Source organism: Heterocephalus glaber, unplaced genomic scaffold, assembly GCF_053883595.1.
Source record: "Heterocephalus glaber isolate CG9 unplaced genomic scaffold, H.glaber_assembly_v1.0 deba00001805, whole genome shotgun sequence".
Classification (NCBI taxonomy): domain Eukaryota; kingdom Metazoa; phylum Chordata; class Mammalia; order Rodentia; family Bathyergidae; genus Heterocephalus; species Heterocephalus glaber.
Window position 1 is genome coordinate 3,488,591 of NW_028258480.1, and position 16,054 is coordinate 3,504,644.

The 16,054-nt window shown below is 56.5% G+C and overlaps 1 protein-coding gene and 1 long non-coding RNA gene across 10 annotated transcripts in view; one reads left to right on the forward strand and one right to left on the reverse strand.

Moving 5' to 3' along the window:
- Positions 1-1,721: 1,721 nt before the first annotated feature.
- LOC147820769 (uncharacterized) lies at positions 1,722-9,688 on the reverse strand. Its single transcript, XR_015448262.1, has 2 exons — positions 9,212-9,688; positions 1,722-2,053 (listed from the first exon to the last, which is right to left on the reverse strand). It is a non-coding gene; the product is annotated as an uncharacterized LOC147820769 (long non-coding RNA).
- Stx3 (syntaxin 3) overlaps positions 5,024-16,054 on the forward strand; it is a 39,000-nt gene continuing 27,969 nt past the window's right edge. For 6 of the 9 annotated variants that reach the window (XR_002390922.2, XR_002390924.2, XR_002390923.2 and 3 more), the window contains exon 1: positions 5,024-5,158. Coding sequence is in view for 6 of the 9 variants with exons in the window: in XM_021248304.2 (XP_021103963.1) it covers positions 5,129-5,158 (30 nt within the window). In the remaining 3 variants the exon portion in view is untranslated. The remainder of the gene's footprint in view (positions 5,159-16,054) is intronic. The other 3 variants (XM_021248299.2, XM_021248300.2, XM_021248302.2) reach the window with 1 other exon arrangement.

Genomic DNA, 16,054 nt, shown 5'->3' on the forward strand with positions numbered 1-16,054 from the left:
GCCCTGTGGGAGACTCCACTTCTCTACAGCGCCAGGCTTCCCTCAGGTTCAGCTCATGAAGGTCAGGTCTCAGGCAGAGTCCTGATGGGAGCCCGAGGCAAAAGCCTTTGGGAAAGGAGAGGAAAGCTCTGCATGCCAAGTGGGCAGGGAGTCACATGCAAAAGGACTCATTTGTCGGACCTGAAAACACAGCAAGAGTTGAAGGGAAAACTGCAGACAGATCAGCAGGGACACCAAATGTGCTTTCCTCTCCTGCTGGAAAGCAACCATGTCCCTGTGTGATTGGTCGTGATGTCTCTGCAGACAGGAGCGTGGCAAAAATGAGCCAAACTCATTCCATGGGGGTGACCCTGCCCATCTGTGGGGTGACCCTTTTAACTACCTTCCGGCCCCTTGTGGGAGGCTTCACCAGCCGAGTGTCACCGTCCCACTCGGCTGCAGCTCCCCACCGGATGGCACCGAGCGTGGGCCGGGAGTCAGCCGGTTAGATGAGGTCACCGGAGCAGCCGTCTGGTCCAGGACAAGCAGGGCCTCGCCTGCAGCCTCTTGCACTGTAAGCCATGTGTCTGCTGTTCTGGCCACCCCTGCCAGGATCTTCCAAAGAGTGTCCCGATCCCACAGGACAGGCGTTTGCTCACACCTCAGCTGCGTCAGTGCCCCGCAGGGCATGCGTGCCGACTGTGTGTACGCTGTGTGTTTGCATGCACGGCTCCTGCATGTGGCTTTAGACACCGTGTAAACCGGCCGTGAAGTTCATCTCTACGGACTGTGAGCAGTGGGTAGAAAACTAGATAAAGAGATGCTAAAATAACCTGAAATACAAGATAGTTTACTTTTAATGTCACTTTCCGCTCCTCGTCTCAGGTTCCCCATTCTCCAAAATGGAGATGACAATGCCTCAGCTTGTAGATTCTGAGGGATCTGATCGTGAGGGTCGGAGGCAGGCGGAGCAACACTTTGTGGCTATTAAGAGACAAAGCGGTGAATGTTGGCGCCAGCCCAGCCGAACCCGGTGACGTCCAGGTACAGGGCTCGGGATGTCAGCAACGCACATGGGGATGGGGCCATGAAACCTGAGGTGAGCTGCAGATCAAGCTGGGAGCTGCCCAGCCACGCTCTCAGGATTCCCACGGGCTGAAAAATTACTAAACTTTCACTCTAGGATTTTTTTTTCAGGGATCAAGATGCTGGGAAAAAATTTGGACTTTAAGTTGTTTTTTTTTTAAGAGTAGGAAAAATGCATTGAGAGAACGATAGCTTCTAAGAGAGACAGAAGGGGGACCAGAAAATGGGTTTCCCTGGACTTTAAGTTCCGTAGTTTCTATTTTCTTACCTTCATGCTTGGAGCTGACCTGTCTTCATCTCAGTCTCTGGTTCTCTCTCTCTCTCTCCCTCTCTCCCTCTCTCTCCGTTACTCCCTACTTATGGGAAACTTGCTTGGTTTGTTGGGTGTCTCTGGTCCTCTGAGCTAGGAGAGGAGTAAGTTGACTCGACTCTAAACTCACACGGAGCAAGGCTGGTTTGTGAAGACACACGCTGGACACAGTGAGGCAGGGAAGTGCTCATTAATATGGCTTTTGACGTGATGGCGGTCATTTACCTGACCATCATTTGTCTCCAGGAAATGGTGTCAGAACACAGGTGTTTGCCATCTTTTCACAAGGCCTGGGACACTCCCTTCTCCACTCATGATGGTTTTGTGATTATTTACTCAATGACACTCAACGAGGAAACAACTGTTTATCAGAATCTACTGCTTGTGCACCAACTGTTGGTAACTGGAACAGGAAGCAGAAAGGGAAGAAGTAGGTCCTTCTCAAAGGAAATGTCCAGCGGGATTTGGGAACTCAGACCACGACCACGGCTTGGACCAGGTGGCCCTTGCTGTGTGACTTTGGTGGGGGCAGCCAGGGCACCAAGGCTGGTGTTTCGGGATCGGGACTTGGTCTGCACAGGGCCAGGCCTCTGGTCTCTGGAGCAGGAAGGGCATCTCTGAGGAGGGAAATGGAAAGGCATAGAATAGAATCTTCTCCCCACGTCTTTGTTTCCTTATCTGGAAAACATAAAAAGGGTAGCGTAAAAAACTTTTTTGAAACAGTTTGACAGGACTGAAAGGCAATAACTATGGCTGGGATTCACTTCCTCTGGAAATAAAAGTTTGCCTTCTCGGAGAGACAAGAACCCAGAAAGTGTCTCCCTGGTTCATTCACAGATGTGTGCTTCTTGTCTTTGTTCTGGTGCAGTCCTCAGCCAGGTCCTGTGTGGTCTGGCAGAGCCGTGGCCCCTGGATGTCAGGCCCTGGGGAGGAGTGTGCAGGGCACTGTGCTGGCCAGGGTCCTGCTGGTGGCCCACAGCAGGCCTGCTCGATGTCTGGAACATGGAGATGCACGGCTGTGGCACCCGGTGATGAAGGATGCGCACCATGTTTTCCAATTTCTTTTTTCCTTTGAGCCGCTTTGAACTGTGTCATTTTTGGGCCTCTTTCGAAATGTGCTTCAGCAGCTGATGCTGGCTTCGAACACCGAGAAGGTGATTTCACAAGGGCCTGAACCAGCCCGGCCGTGTCTCAGCTCCCCATGCAATTTGAGAAAGCACCCTGGGTCAGTCCTCATCACGGGAATGAGTGGCTTTCATAGGTGAACTTATCTTCAGAGCCCACGAGATGTGCATCCCTGATATCTCAGTTTGCAGATAAGGAAACTGAGGCAGGAGGCGATTAAACGAGTCTGAGGTCACAGAGGAGAAGTGAGATTTGACCGTGTGGTTTGGTCTCACGGCTCTAGCAGACCTTGTCAATATCACAGACAATCTGAGAAAAACCACCTTATTCTCCATCCTTAATCTATTCATAATGGAATGGCGCGATGTCTACTCGACCTGCCTCCCTAAGTTATTGGGAGGTACTGAGAAGCAAGAAAACTATAAAAATGCAGTGAAAGATTTTGCACCGTTATTCAAATGTCCAAAGGGAGGAATCCAAATGGTTTGGCCTTTTACTGAAAGTTCAGAGCTGTAATTATTCAGTGCCTTTCGCCTGTGCTTCCCTGTGATCACCCTGCAAAGGAGCAGCAAGAAACAGTCTCCTGCACTGCAGGACCTTCCGCCTGGGTGCACTTCCCTCCCAGACACTCTGGAGCAGCACCTTAGGCCTTACGGCTCCAGGGAGAGGGTTTGTATAAAAGCAAAAGTGCGGAATGAATAATCGACCTTGAAAACGCAGGCACCGGCATATGACATCTGCAGATTACTGCAAGGAAAGCATCCCAACAGCATGCTGTAAGAGAGCCTTCTAACTAAAGCACGTTATTGTAAATACAGCGCTCGATTTGGGGACGCAATTCATCCCTCAAGTGGTGTGGGGTTGCAACTGCATTGAGTTTTAGGAGCCAGGAGCCAGGAAAGAGCTTTCCTCAGGTACAGAGGAATAAGCCCGTGTGTGTGTGTGTGTGTGTGTGTGTGTGTGTGTGTGTGTGTGTCAATTAAAAAAAATTCATTCTCGGCAGCCATGGGAGATAGCCAGGAGGGAGTCGTGTAAGCAGTGAGGTAGAAGGCCACGTAGAGGGCACTGGGGAGCCCTGCCCGGGTTGCGGGGTGCCGCACAGAGCGGCTGGGGCCGTGACCCCGCGAGTGAGTGCAGGAGTGCGGACTGGTCAGACGTGACCTGGAAGGAGGACATGGCAGGCAGAGGGAGGGGACAGGAGACAGGATGGTCGGGGTGCAGCTGGGTGTCCCGGATGGCGGTGTCAAGGTCGGGCGTCGGGGCAGGGCCTGGAGGCCGTTGGGTTGGTTCCGAGGAAGGGCTGCCCTGTCTTTGTAGCAGAAGCCACTGCTGGGGTTTTAGAAAGAAGAGACGAGAGCGCCACCCCTATTTCTGGAACAGTATTTAGTAAACTGACTGCGCGTTTCCGAGGGCCTGGTGCGCGCGGGTGCTCTGCTCAGGGCTGGGCCGCTGCCTTCCCAGCCTCGCAGTGTGGGAGGCCGGTGGCCAGGTACTCGTGTAACGCTCTGGGGTCGGGCGAGGAGCGGAGGTGTCGGGGACGCTACTCCTCTCACTGTCGGAGGGAAGCGCTTTCCCTTGAAGGCCTCCCCCGACGCCGGGGCGGTGTCCGGGCTGCACACAGGGCAGTGGAGAGACGCGAAGGAGGCAGCCATCCGGCCGTCTGGCTGTGCTTCTGCTTCGGGTTCTTCTCGGGCCAAGCCTCGCTCCTTATGGTTCCTCACCGCTCAGGCGCTAGGAAATAAACTGGTGCGGGTTCGCTTTCCGTCTGCACGACGCCGTGGTTCTGGAGAGGCATAGAGTCCAGGCAGGGGCCCCGCGCGAGCGAGGCGCAAGGGATCCCTCGCTCCTCGGTCGGGCGGCCTCAGCGAGCCCAGGGTGCCCCGGTGGGCCAGGCGGGCGCTGCTTTCCCACTCGCCGCCAGGGGGCGCCTGTGGCTCGGGGCCCAGTGCAGCGGCAGGGAGCCCGGCCGGCGGGGTGAGGTCGGCTGCTCCTCTCTGCGAACCTGGGCGCGAACCTAGGGCCCCACGCTGCTCGGGGGTCGGCGCTGCCCGGAGACGCGGGGCGGGAGGGCCGGGGACCCCGCGGCCGCGCTGCAGCGGGCGAGCCCGGGTCTGCCCTCGGCCAGGTCCTCGCCCGCCTGGTCTGTGGCGCCCTGCTCGTCCCCGAGGGCGGCGCGCGTCGGCTGCGGCCGGCACTGTCGTCCCCTGGAAGCGAGGCTGGGCCCTGGACGGGCCGGGCACCGACCTGCGGCCCCGGCCCCTCCGTCGCCGTCTTCCCCCGCCCTCCCTTTTCCCTCAGCTCCTTTTCCGGTCCTGGGCTTGGAGCTCAGGGCCTCTGGGCCGAGCCACAGCCTCTGCCCCTTCCTTCGAGGCAGGGTTTCGCTAAGTGGCCGCGGGGCCCAGGCTGGGCTCGAACCCGCGACACTCCTGCCTCGGCTTCCCCGGGGCCCTGCCGGTCCCAGCCTGGAGCCTCTGCACTTCGGGGGGCGCTCGCGGTCCGGGAGGCGGAGCGGGAGCCCGCGGGCCCTTTAAGGCAGGCGGGCGGGGCGCAGGTGCGGCGGGCGGGGCGCATTTCGGGCGCGGCGCCGGCAGAACCGCGGGACTGCAGCTCCGGGCTGCCCGCGCCAGCATGAAGGACCGGCTGGAGCAGCTGAGGGCGGTGAGTCCGCGGCCGGCTCCACTCCGCAGTCGGGCAGCTCGGCGGCCGGCTGGACCCGGGCGGCGTCGGGTGACCGCGGCTGGGAGCGCGGGGCCGCTTCCGGGCCGGGCAGTCGCGGGCTGGCCACGCAGGGCGCTGCCCCTCGCCGAGGTCGCGTCCCTGGAAGCGCAGCCCGGGAGCCTGTGAGCCCCGGGACCCCAGCGGGGTGGCGACCGCCGGCTCAAGCTCGGGAAGACGCCGCTTCCCGCCCTTGCCGGGGACCTCGGCGCCCCTCGCGTGCGCCCGCGGCCTGGGGCCGGGAGCCTGGAGCCGGGAAGCCGCTCCCTGCGGGCCGAGCCTCGAGGCCCCACAGCCCGGCTTCGTCACGAGCCCCGGGGCGTCCCGCTTACGGAAGGGCAGGATTTATGGCCCTGCTTTATGGAGGACAGGCGGGAGCTGACCCCGGGTGGGGAGAGGGCGACGCCCGGGCCACAGGGTCGGCCCGGCCTCCCTATCTCCTGCCTTGGACGCAGGCGGGTCGGGAGCTTCGGAGACCGGTGTCGGCCCCCAGCAGCCATCCGAAAGCCCGGGACAGAACCGCAGACCGGGCGGCTCCCCGCCCAGGCCAGGAAATCCGTCACCAGAGGAGACTCCGAGGCCCATTCAGGCGTTATCCGCTCGGCAGTCTTAACTGAGCTTGGAGCCCAAGGATAAATGGGGTTCGCGGGAGCCGCAGCTGTCCCTTTACCCTAGCGCCTCATCTTCCTGCCCTCGCTCGGTGGGGAGGCCGGGCTGTCGTTACAGGCGCTGTTCTGAAACCTCAGGTGGCGGGCGTGCGGACCGGCTTCCTGCTCAAAGGCTTCTAGTCGGGGCCTGCCACCCGCTGGCGGTGTCCCTTCCCCGCTGGCGGCGCCCCTGGCCCATACTTCGTCTCCCATCTCAGCAGCCCCTCTGGTGGTATCAGTGGTTTCTGGGAAGGAAATCAGCTCTGCTCTAAGAAGTGCCGTCTTCCCCTGCAATTCCTCTTATCAGTGAAAAGCATTTGTTAACCTGCACGAAACAGACTTCACACTGAGCAGCTTCTTTCTGAAACCAGGGGAAGGGAGCCGATAACTGCCGTCAGAGTTGGAGGACTGTCCTGCGGATGCCAGTCTCTCCGTGGGGACAGGAGGGGCCACGGGCCACGGTGCCGGACAGGCCAAGGAAGGCGTCCGTGGGGCCCAGAGCTGGCCCAGGGCGGGTGGTGAGGTCTCCAGGAGAGAGGCAGGCAGGACGCCTGTGGGCGGTGAGTGTGCTAGGGACTTCAGCCCCCCTGTGAGGGGGGGAGGTGAGCTCGAAGACTGCAGGCCTCCGTTCTGAGCGCCTCCTGTGAGTCTGCTCTTGTTCCCGAGCTTTTCCTCAGGCCTTGGAGGCCCCAGAGTCCGCCGTCCCCAGGGTGAGGGGAGCTCTCCGCCTTGGCCTGCACCCAGCCTCTCCGGAGCCGAGCCGACCCAATCCGCTGAGTCTGTGTAGTTGCCCGGCCCCTTTCCGTTCGTCAGACAAGCCCTGAGTAGCTGCCATGTGCTGGGCTCTGCCAGGGTCCTGGGTGGTGGTGAGCTGCTCCTGTCCCTTGGGAAGTTCGCGATCGGGTAGGAGACTGCTAGGAGCCAGGCTCGGTGATAAAGGTGACCCGGGAGGACCCTGAGGGCCGGCCTTGGAGCAGAAGGTGGGGCCCCCAGAGGTAGCGTGGTGGCCCCGGCAGGGCCCTCCCAGACCTCTGCAGATGTGTCTGTGCTCAGGTTTCCTCAGCCACGCTCCCATGGTGAGGCTTCACGTGCAGCCATCAAGGCATAAGAAGTGCCCAGGGCGTCCACAGAGGTGTGGATCACTGTGGCCCGCGTGTTTTGAGCCCCAGGTGCCCTGCATGTAACAGAATTATTACATAAAGTCTTGGCCGTAAGAGTACACAGCTGCATAGGGAAACAGATGTGAATTTCATGAAAAGACAACACCGCCACCTACCACAGCAAAAACCCAGCGGTAAATAATGGCGGGGCAGGAGCCAGCGATGTGTGGGATAGGGAGGACTTGGGGCCCTCTTGGAGACTGAGCCAGGGAGGACGGGAAGTGACGCGGGTGTCCCAGACCCCCAGGACCAGCACCAACAGGGACGCTGATGAGGCAGTGGCTGGGCTCTGAGGGCAACCTCCCCTTGCTCCGTGGCCTGCCTGTGTCGTGCTCGCCCTCCTCACCCTCTGCACGTGTCTGTGGGGTCAGAGCCCCTCAGGGTGGCTTATATCGTGACCCGATCCCCAGGGGGAGTTGTGCTGCCTTCTCCCTTCCGGCTTGAATCAGTCAGTAAATGTTCACTGTGTCCATGCCCTCGCCAGACCTCAGGAAGACGCCATCCTCCTTTAAACGAGACATCTTGTTCGTCAGGGCTACTTCGCGCCTCCTGCCTGGGCTGTGAAGACCCGTGTCTCAGGAAGGCCGCTGTTCTGCTGTGGGCAGACAGGAGCAGAGGGTGGGGGGCCGAGCAGGGATTACAGCCCCATCAGCCGGAGGAGGCCGGAGAGGAGAGGCTTGGGAGAGAGGGGATTAATTTTATTTTTATTCCTGTGAGTGCAGGGGAGGCTGGGGACCAGCAGGATTTGTTCACTCAGTCTCTCTCTTCCTCCCAACTTGTGCTAAAATTCCTACCCATGTTCCCAGACTCCTCCTTTCCCAGGAGTTAGAATGCTCTCCGCCAGTCCTGCAGCTTGCATGAGCTGAATGTGCTGCTTCTCTCTCTGCTAAGTCGTCAGGGTCTTTTTCTTCATTATCACGGGTGGGCTTGAAACCGCCTGGCACTTGTCTTCTGTGAGCTGGACTCTGTCTGTGTGCGATTGTGTTTCAGATCTGTGTTCTAATACTTGTCACCATATCGAGCGCAGGGCCATGGACTGGGCCTTTGGTACTGGACAGACCTGCGCGTGGTGCCTTGTGCACCTGTGTCTCGTCCTCTCGGTCCCTCAGCATAGGGAGGCTTCCCTTCCAGGCCACAGCAGCCGCCCTTCACGGAACCCTCAGCCTGCGTTTGCTCATCTGTAAGAATGGCCAGCTTGGTATTGCCGCTGAAGGGGCTGCTTGTCCTGTCAGGCCTGGGCTCTGGGAGAGCGCAGACCGAAAGTACCTCACTGCCTCCTGCATTTCCAGCCCAGCCTGAGAAGCCGAGAACTGAGCCGTTCAGTGGACGAACGGGCTGTGCTTTATTTTGCCAGTGTGTGCACCTGCAGGTCCTGCGGCCCCTCGTCTCCAGCCCCTTACAGATGGCCTCTCTGCAGCTTCGGGCCTCCCTCCCACCTCCCCTGCCAGGCAGGCTGCTTTCGGGCATTGAGCTGTTTCCACAGCAACGCTCCCTGGCCTCTCAGTGGAGGAGTCTGAACTTCAGCCTCCCTGAAGCTGTGGACTTGGAGTGTGTACTGTCTGCTTGTGACCGGTGGTCTGGTTAAGGCAGCTTGCTATGGCATCAGGATGTGTTTTAGAATAACTAAACTTTGGATTACTTTTAGATTTATAGAGAAGTTGCAGTGATGGTCAGGGAGTCCCATCCACCCCTCACCCACTTAACCATTACCAACATCTGGTAGTGCACAGTGACACTTAGGAAAACTGCGGAAGTGCTACTGGGTGCATTGCCACCCACTAAATACCAGGGGTGGCGGGGAGTTTGCGTTAGTCCTCTAGGGTCCTTTCTGTCCTGGGATCAGTGCAGCGCGCACTGCATTCAGCTATCAGCGCGGGGCTTCCCCCTTGTTCTCCCAGGCAGCCAGGGCCTGTGCTGTGCTCCAGCAGGGCTGGTGTTCTAGAGGGACCCTCCCTGGGGGGACAGTGTGCGGGACACACACAGGCTGAGAGGAAGGGCCGAGGAGGCAGGGGGACAGTCCTAGCTCCTCTCCTCCTGTCCACAGCCTTGAGCACTGACTGCTGCGGAGCGCTTGAGGGGCCTGGCTGGGACGGAGGGTGGAGGAGCGAGGAAGTCTGAGAGGGAAGAAATGGGGGCCGAGCAGGAGGACCTAAGGGGGAGCCCTCTGCAAGGAGGAAGACGGGGGTTACCGGAACGTCCTTGAGGGCGAAAGCAGGCCTTCTCACGCCAGGCCAGTGGCCTTCCTGGAGCTTTCCTTTGGGTAAATCCGCTCAGGCTTCAGCAGGCTTCCATCTGCTCCAGGCGCTCCCTTGCACCCTTTCTCCTGGGTGGGTACTCCCGAGCTAAGTGCTGTCCCCGCTCACCACGGGGGGCGTCATGGCCTGTGTGCCTGGGTGGCTGCATCTGAGGCTGAGACCCCAGTGAGCTGGAGAGGCCCGTTTGCCCTGTGACTCTCTGGCGCTGGCAGATGTTGGATGATCCAAAAGTACTGTGGGTGAATGATGACCCCATGACTCCAGTGAGAAGGGGAAGGCCTGGCAGGCTGCTGGCTTACGAGACCTTGAGGCTGTCTCTCCGTCAGTGCAGTAGAGAACCTTGGGTTGGGCAGCAGAGCGGATCAGAGCTGGCTCTGCTCCTGATCAGGTCTGGAGCACAAGCAGGTAGGAAAGAACATGACTCGTGGGCATGGAATCTTGAGGATGTCTGTATCCAGCCAGCAAAATACAAAACACACAGGAGTTTAGGAAATACTGAACCTGTATGATGACACAGGAGACGTCAAACACCACTGAGTATGAGTTGTCTTGGCCACGTCCCTGACAGTGATGTAACCTGGAAATGACCGGTACACCAGTAGTCCACCCAGGCTTACTCACGTTGAGATTTAACATACCTTTTCAAGTAACTCTTGGCTTAAAACAGAAGTGACAGAAAACACAAGTGAATAATAACTAGAGCAGTGAATATCAAAATTTGTGAGAAGGTTGCTGAAGCAGGATTTAGAGGGGAGTTTATTTCTTTGAGGCATAGAGTAGAAAAGTGACAGATTTATAATAAATGAAGTAAATCCTGTGTCTGTGAAATCTGCTATTCCTCAGAAACCTGAAAACTGGCCTGAGAGCCTCATCTTTTTACTAATACATAGATTAATGCATTAACACCTGCTGGTTACATTCATCGTGCAGAGCTGGGACATCTACATAACCCACCTTAATTCTTTTATTTTTATTTCCTCCCCCCTCCCCCGCAGAAACTCTCTAAATCCCCCGATGCTCTACTTTACAGAGTGTGGTCTTGGGCATGTGTCCAGTGTTGCTGCGAGCCTCTCACATGTAATAGCTCAGGAGGCCTTACAGCGATTCTGTGAGCAGATTATTCTGGTCATATTACAAACGAGGAAACTGAGGCTCAGAGGAGTTCAGTGTGTGTTCGAGATCACATAGCTGTAAGTGGCAGAGCTGGGTGTCCAGTGCAGAGCCGGGTGTCCAGTGCAGTGTTTCTGTACCTCCACACATGCGCACCTCAGAAGGATTGCAGGTGCTGCTGGCTTCTCCTTCCTGCACCATACATACGTTAATCCAGCTTAGATTTGTGGTCATTGCAGTGTCCCCTAAAATAAATAAGGGTGTGTCCCCGGGACAGCACAGGAATGCGGCTTCAGCGGGCCTGTAGAGGGCCCAGGCAGGGCCTCTGGGATCCCGCAGACCTGCTTTTGGGGCCTAATGATGCCCTGTGGTAGCTGACTCACTGGATGAATGAACCCAGTGCAGCAGCTGCCTCATGTGTCAATGGGGAAAGTACTACTTGTCTTGAATAGGCCTGATGTGGGAATGAAATATGTGGAAACATAAGATGCCTGTGACAAAATACACACGTGCTTACTGTCTGCCGTTACTGTGATGGCGAACGTATTATCTACTCTGCTCATGTCCAGTCGTCCACTGTCTCGCCGGCTTTGCCCTAATCTGATAATGGGTCTATTCCTCAGTGTTGGCTTCCTTTGCACAGTGCCAGTGTTTGCTGTGGTCGCTTAGCTAGAACTTCATCTTGAAAGTAAAAGCAGTAGGCTCACTGAGGCGTCAGTACCTGCTGATTTCCTCTCCTCCGCCTGACAAGGGTGCTGCGGAAGATGCGTTCAGCCCAGCAGCGAAGTGTCCCTGTGTCGGGTTTCAGTGGTAGGCACAGCTCAGTGCACTGGGGAGAATGGGGCATTGGAGAAGGGAGCTGACCCTAAATGGGGAACAGCGCACCAGTGCCTTCTGAGTGCCACGTACTCACCCAGACCTTCTGCTCTTCAAATCCAAGAAGAGGGATGGAGAACTTCGGTGCCGGGCGCGTGGGCGTGGACGCGTGTCCCAAGCGAGTGGATGGTGGTCCTGTCTGTGGGAACCCACAGGTCCTGCTGAGGAGGGCGCAGGCTGGGGGCATGGGCGGCAGGTGGAAGACCAACCGGATGCCACTGTCTCTAGGAAGCAGAGGTAGGGGGAGGCAGTCGGGGCTATCAAAGAGGGGTCTGTGGACAGCCATGCGGCGTCGAGGACCAGATGTCTGTCCCAGCTTGCTCCTGCTGCTCGCTCCACCTGGAAACTGCTTCCTGGGTGCTCCTGGGTATTCTGGCTTGCCCTGGGCCCTCTCACTGGGGGAGTTTGGTCCCTCGCGAAGGAGTGAGGCAGACAGCTGCTGAACTGAGTGCTCTTCATTTGGGATGACTTCCTTTTTCTTTCTTCATCTCTTTCCTTTCTACTCTAATTTGTGAGAGGCTTATGGAAATTTAAGTTACTGATTTAAACTTAAGTTGCTCCATGCTTTTACTTAGATGGGAACAAGGAACTCATCTTTTCTTCCACTTTTTCGTAGGAGGTCTCTTAGTTACTTTTCTTGTTGTTGAGACAAAATGCCCAACACCCAAAGTTAAAGGAGGAAAGGTTTATTTTGCTCAGTTTGTAGTGGTTTCAGTGCATAGTTGGCTGGCTCCATGGCAGAGGGGCATCGTGGAGGAGAAACAGTCCATGGCAAAGCAGGGCAGGCAGAAAGCAGCAAGCTATAAGCAGCAAGCAGCAGCCCTCTTTCTGTCTCTTATATTTTATCTGGGGTTGGTAGCACTCATACCCTTAATGACAGCATCCCACCGTGAATCAATCCCAGCATCACATCCTCGATCCCAGCATCACACATCCTAGATCCAGCCACCTCTGAAAAGGCCCAGCTATGACCGGGTAAGGCTTTGGAGGGATATCTAGGTATAAGCCACGACAGGAAGCATCTTATTCATCTGCCTCTGTGGTTTCCTTCCCTCCTTTTTCCCCTCCCCTTTTTCCTTTTTGATAGTAGGACTTTGTTGTGCCAGGGCAGGAGCCCAGAGCCTTGTACATGCCAAGCTACCATGTAGCTATACCCCTACCCCTAGCCCTAGGACTCTTTCTTCAAATGCAGTCGTCTGTTCAGCTCCAGTGATTAAAGGAGGTAACAGTGAGGCTCTGCAGATGAAAGGAGGTGACGTCTGACTGCCTGGGTGGTTTCTGAGGCACCGTTGAGGTATCCTGGGGTTTCCCCAAACCACAGGTGAAAGCTAAGCTCCTAACTTGGTGAGAAAACCAACGTTTGACAAAGACAAGTGTTGTCCTGGGCCGATAGCTCCTCCTTCCTGGCTAGGGTGCTTTCTGCAGAGCTGGCAGCTGCTGTCTTGGCCCCTGGCTGCCCTAGGTGAGATGCTTTCTGGCCAGGCCCAAGGCAGCTTAGGGTTTGGGACAGAGGACCTGTGGCTGGGCCCTCACTCTGCAAGGCAGGAGCTGGCAGACTGTACATAACTTATCATTTCTCTGGCCTGTGGTTTCTCAGCAGCAGATCTGAATGGGACTCATTGCCATGGTGTCCAAAGAGCAGCTAGGGCACAGTGACCACCATGTGCCTTACGGGGCCTCAGCTGTGTGTGTGAATCACATGAGCTGTGCAGGGGACCTGTGCTCAGATGGACAGAGTGCGAGAAGGTCAGTGAGGGACGCTGGGCACGCAGGAGGAGGAGTCCCAGGCTGAGCTGCTCCAGGCTGAGTTCTGGGCCCCTCCGCGCTCCTGCTCTGCCCAGAGTGGAGGCTGAAGCTCCGCTGTCCTTTCTAGATCTGGGGTATGTTTAAGGCTGGGTCAACCTGGTTGTCATTCGGTGTTGCCTATGTCATCAGCAGCCTCTCCCATCTCCTGGCGTGAGAAGCATCAGAGGGCCGGGCAGAAGGAAGTGGGGGCTGCTGGGGCTTGAGGTTCATTTTCCTGTAGCTGATCTTGCAGCCACTGTAACCGTCCTATTACCGCACGGCTTGATTCTCTGATAACGATGCTGAAGTGCTCTTCTCAGCTGAGGGCGGTCATGTGAGCCAGGGACAAAGGGCATTGTATGCTTTCCTGCCCTTGGTCCCTGAAGGCCCTTGGACTTCAAGCGCTGCCTGTGTGGGAAGGAAGGGAGCCCCTGAGCTGGATCTGGTAGAGGCTGCCGTCGGGAAGCCTGGGGCGGCTCCAGGTTGACGAAAGGGCAGATGGCAGAGAGGCTGGCTCTGCCTTGGATTTTCTGACCCACACGAGACGTTGTTGCTGTTATTTTATCCTCTGGAGACAGCCTGCTACATGGGGAAAAACTGCACAGGAAGATGGAAGCTCAGAGACCTGGGCTCTAGTTGAGTCTGTGGCAGTGACTCATTACGTGGTCTTGGGGTCTGGTGTCTGTGTATCTAAGTGAAGGGACTCAATAGCAAAGTTCTTAAGGTTGCATTTAGTTCTACAAGTCCTGTGTCCCCTCCCCACACTTTCCCTGCTTTTAGCTTAAAGACAGCTCAGATCTAGGATAAAGGAATGAGGAACTGACGTAACAAGATTTTTTTTTTTTGGTACCCGGGATCAAACTCAGGAACTTGCGCTTGTGGGGTAGGTGTGGTGCCACTGAGCTAAATCCCTGGCCCGAGGAGATCTTATGTATGGTTACTTTCCTGAGTTCTGACTGTGTGTCATGCACTGTGAAAGGAAGTTTAAAATTTTATCTTATTTAATCTTCACATCAGCCTTAGCTAACTCTGTCTCTTTCTCTGATATATGTCTATATGCATACATCTGCATGTGTATCTGTATGAAATATACATACATAGACAGAATGACAGAGACGCTCTTCTGTATGTATGCAGTTGGCCATGGTGATATTCGCCTGTAATCCCCACACTGTGGGAAACTGAGGTGGGAAGATTGCAAGTTTGAGCCTGATGTGGGAAACTTAGCAACTTGCTGGACCCTGTCTCAAAAGAAAAAAGGCGGGAATATAGCTCCTTGAGAAGGCCCTGGATTGAATCCTAAGAGTGAAGATTTCTGTAACACAGCGCCATTTCTGTGCATACGTTAGAAATGCTACATGTGTGTCAGACTTGGGTAGAGGAAGGTGGCGGGGGGAGGGTGCACTTTCAGGATTTTCCTGTTGTGAAGCGGGTGGGGCGAAGTCTGCCAGTGTTGGTCAGCCTGCTGCCACGAAGTGTGTGACAGGCAGATTTGTCGAGTGACACCTGCTCCCTCCTGATGTGCCCAGCGCTGGGCCAGGTTCCCTGCAAGTGCTGCGACTTATGAGCTATTATTGATTCCTGGCCACAACTTGCTTAAAATGGAGCTGAGGAGCTGACAGCAGAACTCATAAAACTGTCAGATAACAGTGAAGGGAGGTGAAGCGGGGCCAGGGGTCGGTTTGAGGGTCGAGTGTGTGTGGGGGATCAGGGTCCCCAGGGCTAACGAAGCCCAGAGCAGGAATAAAGGTGATGGGTGAGAAGGCGGGCGCAGCCAGGTTGATGGGAGCAGAAGGTGCAGAAGTCTTGCCAGGCAGGCTTTGCATTTACGCAGCAGGGGATGGGAACGTGGTCTCGTCATCTCAGGATCTAGGGAAATGGGGGTGGCCTGGGGCTGCAGCAGAGTTGGAGCAGAGTCGAGTGGGAGGGCTGTTGCGGTGGTGCAGATAGGGCCTCCTCTCAAGCATGGTCGGGCGTGGAGGAAATCAAGAGTCAGAGCCCTTAAACCTTTATGCCTTTAGGCTCCATGACAAGCATGTGATGAGGCCCGATGTCCTCTGCCCTCGTGACGTGACGTGGGGAGCTGACCCATTCCTTATCTTTTAGGGAGGAGGAAGGAGAAGGAGGAGGGGTGGAGAGGTGAGGGACTGTTTCTTTACACCCACATCTTTATGGCTTCGCTTTAAAGGCCGAGTGACCAGGCCCGGTGGCCCACGCCTGTAGTCCCAGCTGATAGGAAACTGACATGTATTAGGCACTGGTGTGTGAGCCCTGTATCGTGCTAAGAGCTTTCCATACGTGACGTCTCCTGCCTCATGAAACTCGGAGGTGGGTGGTGCTCAGCCCTTCACAGGCAGAGTCCTTGGTGGGGGTCTTGCAGCTAGTAGTTGCTGACAGCAGCCTCGCACCCAGGCTTCTCCTCCCCTGGCCATCTTCTAGCTGAAGGTGGACCAGGTCGCCTGGCTAGGACCTGGGCATGGGGTCTCTGTACAAACTGTAGGGGTCTGAAAACCTCCCGTCGCAGTGCAGAGCTGGTGCCTGCCTGCCTTCCCAGCCTCTGTAGACCCCTTACTCTGTGCACGGTGACAGCCCCTCCCACCTCCTGAGCGCGAGTGCACGCTGAGCTCATGTCACGTGAGTGCACTGTGGGCGTGCATGTGCGTGTGTGCCCATATTCTAAGGGTCCCTGCCTCAGTGTGGTCTCCAGGCCAGCCCCGAGGAAGGGCACCCATCACCGAAGCTGATTAACTTGCCTCTCGAGGAAGACTGGGCTCCTGCTTTCTGATGAGGATGACAGAGATCTTCTGCAGAGGCTGCCGGGAGGCCTGTGTGTTATGGATGCTTGACCTAGGGTTACTGTGTTTCATGCTTTAGAAACTGCTGGCTGGGTCCAGGCCTCTGGTCTCTGTGAAAGCAGGTTATTTACTTAGCTACAATGGATTCAGTTTCTGTTATATGCCTAGTTCATCGTAAGCACTCAGGAAACGGGTGGAATACATCGATGAC